General features: G+C 37.1%; 1 protein-coding gene across 1 annotated transcript in view; it reads right to left on the bottom strand.

Moving 5' to 3' along the window:
* Positions 1–207: 207 nt before the first annotated feature.
* Positions 208–10,997, bottom strand: part of MYBPC1 (myosin binding protein C, slow type) — a 104,080-nt gene continuing 93,290 nt past the window's right edge. Inside the window, exons 24-29 of the mRNA XM_012650243.1 lie at positions 10,471–10,610; positions 6,871–7,030; positions 6,019–6,155; positions 4,749–4,935; positions 2,953–3,011; positions 208–310 (exon numbers count right to left, since the gene is read on the bottom strand). Coding sequence (XP_012505697.1) covers positions 260–310; positions 2,953–3,011; positions 4,749–4,935; positions 6,019–6,155; positions 6,871–7,030; positions 10,471–10,610 — 734 coding nt within the window. The 3' untranslated portion in view covers positions 208–259. The remainder of the gene's footprint in view (positions 311–2,952; positions 3,012–4,748; positions 4,936–6,018; positions 6,156–6,870; positions 7,031–10,470; positions 10,611–10,997) is intronic.

Below are 10,997 nucleotides of genomic sequence, written 5' to 3'. Positions count from 1 at the left end.
AGCATAGACAATAATGACTAAAGTGCTGACTTCAAATAAGATTGTTTTTGCAATTTTTAATTAAGCAATCTGTGCAAACATTTTTTTTTTTTCTCTTCAACATTAGGAGGAAAGAAAATGATCACACTTGGGGGCCTGGTGGAAAAACAGAAAATGCTTTCTCATTGCAACCAGATTTCAAAGCAGCGGAGTGCAGACAGGCAGAGCCCTCAGTATTCCTCAGGATCGCTTGATTGCAAGTCTCGCAAATAGGAATCAATTATATTTGGAGGCACACCTTGCAAGAGGAGCCTGCAGAAGGAGAGGCCACCTGGAGAGGACAAAAAGGAAAAAGGGAAAAGTCAAAACCGTCTAAGTGAAAAATCGCTGAAATAATACTTCTTGACTAGCTGCCTGAAAACGTGACTAATTACGTTCCTGTTAGTTACAAAGATTCATTCAGTCCCTACTTGGCAATCTTTTCTGGTTTTAGTACATTTAGAATTTAAAACACTTGGCCTCTAGAAGGAAAAGCAAGTTCCCAGCAGACCCGTGACAGTTTTTTTCCTCTACTGTTGTTCAATCTTGGTTGAAATTCCTAAGTAGTTAGAAAGTATTTATTGCTCTTTGAGAGGTTTTGTGATTCCTCGTGGATGATTTAAATGATCTGACTGAATGGCACAATAAACCCATACCATGTTATGGATCAGCGGGAAGATCTGTTTCTAATTTGTTAATGTGCTTTTTAATTAAGCACAAGAAGTTCTTATCCAAGCACATTGGAAAAGAAAAAAACTATTCCCTGTAACTTTGGCCATTTATACCTTGTCAAAAGGGCAAAAATTGAAAATATTTTGTTATTATAAAAATACTAAGACCGGTCCAGTATCTTCCGAAGGCGAGAGAAACACCTGCTAATGTTCCATACCTACCTTCTGAGTTTCTGAATTATATTTAAAAAATAAAAGTACCCTTCAAGAGAGAATCCATGAAACCACAAAAATTCATGGTCCTTTAGTGAAGTGCTTCACTACTCGCTAATAAATTCACGTTCAGACAAAACAGCATGCCATTTGAACATTCTTAAAACTCCTTTAATGCAAATCTGAGAAAGTCATTCTCCTTTTTTAAAAAAACCAACTCAAGTCACATATTGGTAGAAATGATGCCACTTATGTACATGTCCATTCCTTGATGCAAAGAATCCAGAATGCTGGGGTATCACTCATTTCCATCTACATTAAATGCTTTGACTCATGCTCTACTGCATTCAAACAACTTGCTTCATGTCAATAGGAGATTGCTGATGAATAAGTACTAGCTGTTAATTTCAAGATACTGAAATACAAGTTAAAACTACAAAGTTAGCGATTTCAAAGAGTCTATTTTCATTGGATTATGTAATGAAAATCATGCCATACTCTACAGGCTTGGTATGGCTTATGAGAGTCATAAGCTTCATATGCCAAAACCATATGAAAGCTTACCTTAGATGACAATATACATTCAAAAATCCTTACTGTGCAACAACTAAGGAAAAGAGAGAAAGAGGGAGAGAGAGAGAGAAGTTGTGAGCATTAATAAAGTGCTAACACCAAAGTTGAGTATTTGTTGGATGAAATTATGGTCACGATTATGATGAGGTGATGTCATTAATCCTTAGTCTTGTGAAAGATGTAGGAAAATAAAAGCACATGAAATGAAGGGTGGGGATCCAGTCACTTCAAAAGGATCATTAATATGTAAAACATTTATTAATAGGCACAACTGCTTTGCCTGAATTGGTGGCAAAGACAATCTGATTGAATAATGAATATTTATGGTAAGAGCTTCCAAACCATTAGCTTAAAACAAAAATCCTACAACATATATATATTGTGTTTTTCAACAAAAGAAAAACTTTGACAGTAGACAAAGTGTTAGTGTACATATATATATGTTGAAATTCTAAAAGGCGAAATTATCAAGTATAAATATTAGACTAGCGTATTCTACAATATTATATTATAAACTGAATATATATGACTGATCTAAAAAAACCACAAGGCTTAAACTTAGGCTACAAAGCTACTATATGTATAATCTATAAAACTTTAAGAAAAGAACCTTAATTTTTTCCTCTTTTGAAAGCTGATATTATCTCTGGAAATTCAGAAAGCAAATATTGTAAACTCAGGCATAGCTCTACATAAATTCTCTCATAGAGTTTATATAAGGTTGCCTACCCAGCCCCAAGGAACTCTTCATTTGCTCCCTCAAATGGGGGTGACTCATACATATATGACAGTATCATTTGTTGCTTAATACATTTTGTAATGGGGCCTAGAATTTTCTCTCCTTTTAAGTTCATAAACATATGAAATAATTTGGGTCCCCATAAAAATGTACAAAATGTCCAACAAATGGATGGGTTACAGATATTCTACTGGTGAATTTGTAATCAGAACATCTTAAATATGAAAGTTTCCAAATATTGGCTCTATTTTTGTATCCTCCATCAAAAACGCCCAGAGCATTTTTTTCTATAACTTAGCAAGTTTAAAATGTTCAGTTTTCTGAACTTCGTCACGAATCTAAGGAAAACTATGCTGTAAACTATTTTAAAGGAAGAACAACATATCTTTCTACATTTAAAAAATGAAAATATTAAAGAAATATTATTGATTCCCAAGTTGTGATAGTCTTATTATATAAAATAAGATCACCTTCAAAGGTAGCTTTCTGGTTTTATTTATGGCGACATATGGTACAGTACTTTGTTTTCTGACCAAAAAACTTAGTTTCTACATTACTTAACATCCTTGAATAATTTGGCCTTCCTTGTTCATGGCATAAACACTGTATGCCATGAGCTGCTAAGAAATACAATTAAAAGCAAATGAGAAAGTCAAGCTTTACATGCAAAGTGCATTTTCATGTAAGAGGAATGGAACGGAAAATAGAAATATCCAGTGGGATATGAACTTTTAAAACCTGTTGCTGCCCCTCCAGGAAGACTGGTTGTCCAGGGGTATTTAGTCCTTGATATATCACTGCAGAATTAGAATATTTGTACCGGTATTTATTGATTCTTAGTTGACATTCTTACCTTTTTTTTCACAGCTTAACTTGATTCAAGTTACCTATTGTCAGATAACAATCTGATGATAAACAATTTCAGCTTTACTTTTAGGACCAAAAGCTTTTATCAGTATATCACGATACTTCATTTTGAACTTACGTACTAGAATACATTACTTTTAATATTAAATTCAATTACTGTACAATTTACTATATGATGACTATAAAAATATATCATGTATATGCATAACATTATTCACTTTTAACGAAGGCCCCAAATATTGAGCAATTTACGAAAGCATTGTTTTATAGCATTAACAACATTCAGGTATTTTCAAAGCATGAATAAGTCGCACTGGTTTTTTGGTTTTTTTTGGGGGGGGATGTTGAAACAGAAGCATCAAGAATACCTCAGAACTAATAAGGCTAGAAGTTTAGAAACCAGATGATTTGCAACTGTGACCTTATTCATCATTTAAAGCTAACAAAGTAGCTAAAATAATAATAATGTTCATGTTTATGAGGACTATCTCAATAAGGTCTGAAATTTTCTAAGAATATTTTATGCTTTATATTTGTCAGGAAAAAAATAAATTTTTTCCTTTTAGTTATGAATCATAAGAGAAAAACAATGCTTTAAAAAGTTATAAAACGAAGTTATTTTCTTCGAGAAGTTTCTCTACCATATTTACACTAGATTTAGGACTAAAAGAATCTTTTGTAAAAACATAAATACCCCAAGAATTTACTATGATTTTCTAAAACAGATATTTATAAAGTCATCTTTCTGGCTTTTATCCCATAATTTCTTCATTATAGAGAGGTAGGAAAAATAAAGATTTTGGTTATCACAGAATGGCAATATAATACAGTTAAGAATGAAAGAAAACACATTAGGATCGTGTCACCTATTATCTCATAATGGTGACTCTTTGTTTGAAGGGATTTTCATGGTGTCCCAAAGCAGGTTCTGCTTGTAAAGAAAAACTTCAGCATAATAATGATAATCAATTAATATGAATATCGATTCAGATGGCAGCTCATGCTGAGACACTGCTATCACATAAATCCTTATGTGTTTTCTTGATTTACATTAGTCGTCACACTTCTGAAAACTAGTATAAAGGAAATATACATCTATAAATAAAATAAATAAAATAAATAAAAATTCTCTAATTAGAGATTTTTTAAAAAACTAGTTTTAATATGTGTATATTATATTCTATATGTGTAATATCAAACACTTCATTAGCAAACTTACCTATATAAATATTAGAAGTTTCACAAAATACTAAACTAATTAAAAACAGTGTGAATTCCTCAACTGCAGTTTCACTAGATGAGTTTTGACACTAGGCTTGTATTTATAGATGGACTATGTCACCAAAGTGACAGCCCCTTGACTCTATTCATTCTCACCATGCTGTACACAAACCAGCATGCCGTTGAAATTAATATTCCTTAAGTTAACAAAAATCACAAGACATAAAAATAAGTTGACTTAAATAACCAAGTAGCCTTCAACAAATGAGTGAATACAGAATGTAAAAATGTCTTCTTTCCCAAATTCCCTCCTTGCTTCTCTAGCCCCAGCCCCATCCCTGCCACAGCTGCAGCATTTTGTCAAACAATTTGGATTTTGCATTAAGAACAATAAAGAAATGATTTTCTTTAACTTTAGTCTATACAAGAAATCTTGGATATCATACCTTTCACCTCCAGTTTGCATTCTATCTCCACTTCCCCAAGGTCATTGACTGCTTTGCAGCAGTAAATGCCTCCATCATAGGGGCTAGGCTTACGAATCTCCAGGGTACAGACCCCCTGGTTGCTGAACATCCTGTATCTTGGGTCATCCACAATAGCAACTTTGTTTTTCATCCAGGTTATTTTAGGCTGAAGTTAAGATTGAAGAGAGTTAGGTCAAAATATATCTGTACTTAGCACACCAATAGACCATCAAAGTCAGTGACAGAGTTTTAAAGCATAGCTTAAAAAGAAAGCACATCTACCAAGAACAGACATCTACTTGAGCACTGTTTCTCTCAAATTAAATTCAACTCAGTACTTGGCAAAAATGTGAACGGGCAGTTCTGAAGAAGAAAGCCAGATTTGTTCAAAGGACAGTTCTAGGGCAATCTTCCCAAATGGATTCAGTTGCATTTGAATTTGATCTACTTGGGTACAAACTTAATCACAAGATGAATAAGTTCTGGGCATTTAATGTACAGCATGGGTGGGGATAGGCCTTTCTCCTAAACTCGGGACGAACCTCTCCTCATTCCCACCTGGATGTACCAACATCACTTCCAATTTAACATTCATTCATTCAGCATCTTCCTCCCACCCTCAGTCCAGCTCTTTCCTTTGACTTTCCTATTTCTGTTCAAGATATATACAGGAAAAAATACCACTGTTCACAATTTTTCCAAATTCTATGGCACTTTTCCTCGGCGCCACCCGGGGATATATATCTCCATGGGCAACATTCATTAATTCATTGTTCTTCTCAAGTGCAAACATGAAACGTTAAAATCTTTCTAAATCTCTTCAATCAGATGTGATATCTCCCTTCTTAGCACTCTGTGTGCCCTTATCAAAGCACATTTTATATTCTGTCTTGCATTATAGTGTAATTGTTATTTACTTTAACTTACTACAGAACTCTCAACATTACTACCTAATTTCCCAGGTGAAAAAAATATTACTTTCATCTCCTTACCTCTCAGTTCTTTTAAAAATAGGTGGTTTTCTTTTTCTTTAGAAGGTATCCCTTAGTTAGTAAAGACATATAAGCATGTTTTACTACTACATTTGCATAGTGTACCTAACTACACCAACATCCTCTACCCACTCCCTCATCCTGGAGAGACACAAATAGCAGCAGGAAGGTCTGTTTATATTATTACTTACAATTATAACATGGCAAATATAAAAGAGGGACTTTAAATTCAACTGATGTGGTAGAAAACATGGTACCTTAGGATTTCCTCTCACACTGCAGTTCAGGGTGGCATTGTAACCAGCTACAGCGTAGGTGTTAACCAAAGGCTGAGTAAACATGGGTGCCTCTGTGAAATCAAAGTCGTCATACACTGGATTTTTGTAGATTTTACCTTTAAAAAAAAACCATTAAAAATACGTTAAAAATGTGAAAATTGGCCTGAGAATGTATTATTCTTGGCATGCTTTACTTATGATTCAAACTTCTCTGAGCTTGGAAAACATGTAAAAACATGAGCGAATGCCACACGGCATATACTCTGAGGGGTACAAATGTATAGCCGATCACACATGGGACAGAAAGCCAGAGTGGTCATCTGAAACTAAAACAGATACGGAGAAGACTTTTGTGTGTTTCTATTTTGAACAGAAATGTGTTCTAATATGAAAAATCACAAGGACTGGCTTTAAGAAGGAGAGTGATTTATGATGCAGTAAAATGATAAAGACAGAGTTCAGTTTCTCCTTTCATTGCAGAGTGGGTCCTAGGTGTAGCTACACTAAAGGTCCCCAAGAATAAAAGTAACAAAACTCTGTAAGTAAATGTTTATTTTTTCCTATCACTGTGATTTTAGCCATTTATAGATCCACTGCCTAGAAGCCAAAATGAATTAAAGCTATATTTGTAAAAAATGCAATAATAATATAATTTCACTTAAAAACTTTTATCTGTAAAATTAAAATTTTACTTGAACATCGTTACCAAGATTTTACAATGTACATTTACCATTTTCTTATTCCCTTTCACCACATCTTTCCTTCTTTCAGTCTTCTCTGTCTAGTCACTGTCGACCAAGGTTTCTAAGTGGCAGTCCACTCCCCACTCACCGTCCTTGGCGATCACCGCACTCTCTTTAGTCATCGTCGCATCCTCACTGAGGCCGCACATGTTTTCAGCAAAGACCCGGAAATAATATTCATTCCCTATGACCAGTTCAGTAATGGTGGCATTGGTTCGGTGATAATGCTCAATGACAGTGAACCATTCCTAAAAGAAAAAATCATAATAATTAGACCGAAAAATAAATACACGTTTCCAGCTGTCAATTGGAATAAATAATGAGGATGCTGCATTCATAAAAAGAAAAAAACAGCACTAATTTTTATATTTGAGAGTAATAAAAATGCACATTTAATACTTTACAATTATTTACATTTGACTATGTAATTTAATTCATTTACACATTAGATTCAAATATCCTAGATGTCATCTACTACCTTTATATTTTCTTCATAACCAGTGTCTGTCATCTATGTATTTACCTGTCTACCTATTTGTCTATCTATCCATCTTTTGTAGAAAAAAAGTATAATTATAAAATTTTAGTGCCAACTTATTATGAGGCAGAGATGAAGGTAAATCACTAGAGAAAAATTAATAGTGTCCAGTAAATTTGCTTAATACCATTAACTCAGTGTCTTTCAGGTCTTTGCACAGATTCCTCTCTTCCCTACCTGTTCCCCCTGCCACACTGTGGTCACACTGTATCACCTTAATCTGCCTAATTTTTCCCCACAGCACTTACTACCTTGAATTATATTCTATATTTACTATTTTTCTTGTTTACTGTCTACCTCCCCCACGGGAATGAACACACCATGATATAAAATCCAACTTTTCTTCTCACTTCTTGTATTCCCAGAGCCTATTACAGTACCTGGCACATGGTAGGTTCTGTGCACAAAACAAGTGTTTATTGAATACTTAATGAATGAATGAATGAGCAGTCAAGTCTACATTAAAAATTTTTTCCAATTTTTTCCCCCATCATACCAAGAAATAATAGCAGGTTCCAAGTTTTCTACTTGCAACCAGTAGAAAACCACATGGCGTCACATATTTTTAGTACCATGAATGAAGAAAATACATACTTTGACAAAAAGACACTTTATTGTAAAAAGTATTTTCCTTGGAAATTTTAGGGGCCATCGTTATCTATGAATTTGGGGTATTTTAAAGACACCAGAAAAATGTGGCTATGCCTTCTTTTATTCCCAAAGGAATTGATGCCAACTTTTATTCTGACATTTATTATATTGTGTTATTTGGTTTTATGTCTTTCTTTTTGCCTAGACTGTGAGTGCCCCAAGAGCAGGAGCTTTTTAAAATATTTTGATTCAGCAACTACAACAGTGCTCAACACACAGGAAGAGAATGAAAACCTGAATGTTTTGGCACATGTAATGAAAACAATGCTTATGGAAGGTATGAATGACTATGGGAATTTAAGTGAGGAACAGCTTCCGGAGCCACAAGGAGACGATGGCATGGTGATCCCCTGGGAGGAACACCAGCAGGGTGAGCAGCTGCTGGTCCCTGGCTCTGCCCCTGCTGAAGTACAACAGAAACACAGGGGGTTAGGGGTCATGAAGCAGCAGGAAAGTCCTGGCCCACCTGAACTTGACGGCCTATCTAAGAAGACAAATATTGAGCAATTTTGATAGGGCTGGGAGAATTGGGGGCTGCCTGAGGGCCCTCTGTAGGAACCACGATGCCCTTGGATTCACTGCTAGAATTGGGCCCAAGCTCCAACGAAGAGCCCTCATTGTTAAAGGGAGCCTAAGACATTCAGATCCTTCCCTTGAAGGTCACTCATCAGTCTAGGTCTCAAGCTTTCCAGGTTTAGAGGAAAACGTCACTTTACATCAGCAGTCCCCAACCTTTTTGGCACCAGGGACCGGTTTCATGGAAGACTACTTTTCCACAGACTGGGGGATGGGAGGATGGTTTTGGGGATGATTCAAGTGCATTACATTTATTGTGCACTTTATTTTTGTTATTATTACATTGTAATATATAATGAAATAATTATACAAACCTCTCTGCTAATGATAATCTGTATTTGCAGCCGTTCCCCAGTGCTAGCATCACCGCCTCAGCTCCACGTCTGATCATCAGGCATTAGATTCCCATAAGGAGCGCACAGTCTAGATTCCTCGCACACGCAGTTAATAGTAGAGCGTGCGTTCTTATGAGAATCTCATGCTGCTGCTGATCTGACAGGAGGCAGAGCTCAGGCGGTGATGTGAGTGATGGGGAGCAGCTGCAAATACAGCTGAAGCTTCACTTGCTCCCCAGCTGCTCACCCTCCTGCTGTGTGGCCCGGTTCCAAAATCTTATTTTGTCATGTAGCAACCACCCAGGAAAACCAAAAGATGTACTAGAAACAGTTTATGGGAAAAAGTGGCTTGAAATGCCTTCCTGTTACTTAGACTGCCCTTCCTAACCCTCTGTCTTTCTTCTATGAATCTGATGTAACTTCATGGAATAAGTTCTTACTGAGATCTACTAGTATAAATGTCTAAAGGCTTCCTATCATACCATTCAGTAGGTTTTGCTCTTCCCGTGAGGATGAAAAATGGCTTTTCATTTTCCATTGTGTGTTCATTCATTCATTTATTCACTTACAGAGAGGACAGTAGTGAATAGGTTCTGTTCAAACTTTGACATTTAAAGTCTGGTGATCTCCAGCAAGTCTTTTACCCTCTCTGAGCCTCAGCTTCCTTATCTATAAAATACAGGTTATAACAATTCATACTCCAACTAGGTTGCTTCTTGAATACATTAAGTTCTTTTCCTCCTCAGGACCTTTGCACATGCTGTAACGCTTTAGAATCTTTCTTTTCTAACTGGTGTCTGTCTTCCTTTTTTTAGACATAAGTCTATACTGTCCAACATTCAATGCACAAGGAGAAAGAGCTGCATGGGTATAAATCTGAGTCAGAATCTAGAACTGAGTAAATATGTATTGAATGAATGACTTTGTTGAATTTTTTTTGAGCATTGCACTAGCTGCTTTATGCCATTTTTTTTTTTCTTTTTTTGAGACAGAGTCTCACTCTTCTGCCCGGGTTAGAGTGCCATGGCGTCATCCTAGCTCACAGCAACCTCAAACTCCTGGGCTCAGGCAATCCTTCTGCCTCAGCCTCCTGAGTAGCTGGGACTACAGGCATGCGCCACCATGCCCGGCTAATTTTTTCTATGTATTTTTAGTTGTCCAGATAATTTCTTTCTATTTTTAGTAGAGACGGGGTCTCGCTCTTGCTCAGGCTAGACTCGAACTCCTGAGCTCAAACAATCTGCCCGCCTCGGCCTCCCAGAGAGCTAGGATTACAGGCGTGAGCCACCGCGCCCGGCCTGCTTTATGCCATTTTAACTTAATAACAACCAAGCATGGTAAGTGTATTTTACAGATGAGGAAGATGGAGATCAAACTCAAGTGACTGTCCAGGTATACGTGGTCTTAGGCGGCAATGCTGGGATCCAAGTCCAACTCTGTGGCTCCACAGGCCCTGCCCTTTCCACTTTGCCATGTCACTCGTCCACTGCCCCAAGGGCTCCTCACCAAGGAGGGCCTTATGCCGCCCCCTCTACCTCTGATGAAATGTGATTTTGCTGCTGCTGAACCAGAGAAGGGCAGACCTTACCATGCTCTTCTTGTCAGCCTTCTGGATGGTGTACCCTGTGATGGCGGCATTTCCATCATCCTTTGGTGGTATCCATGTCAGAGCAACATTCTCTCCCCAGACATCCTCAATCTTCACAAGTTCAGGTGGACCCGGACGGTCTGTCGGATGAATTCATGGTGTCACCGTGAGGTCACTTTCCCTCCCAATCTATACCTTGGTACATGAGGATATTTTTAAATGTCCTCCCCCGGGTTACTGGGGGCAACGCTCTTCCAGACTCTCCCATGGGGGCTTCTGAGACCCTGTGCCTGCCATTAGAATGGAGCCAGGCCAGATCCGGGGGCACAGAATAGCCTCGGCGCTCCCATCAACTTAACCAAAATCCAAAAGCTTTAGCCAGTGGGAGAAGAGTGCTGAGTTTAAAGGGAATGACCTTTCACCCAAGGGGAGGCTTGCCACAGGAAGTTGCCCCTTTGGTTAGAGAACCTCAAGTTTCAGGTTTTATAATAATAAAAATGATTGGAAACAAGCCTTCTCCTAGACCC

The sequence above is a fragment of the Propithecus coquereli genome, unplaced genomic scaffold (assembly GCF_000956105.1).
Source record: "Propithecus coquereli isolate 6110/MARCELLA unplaced genomic scaffold, Pcoq_1.0 Scaffold316, whole genome shotgun sequence".
NCBI lineage: Eukaryota > Metazoa > Chordata > Mammalia > Primates > Indriidae > Propithecus > Propithecus coquereli.
The sequence above is the reverse complement of the archived record's forward strand: the minus strand, read 5'-3'. Positions and strand labels throughout refer to the sequence as shown.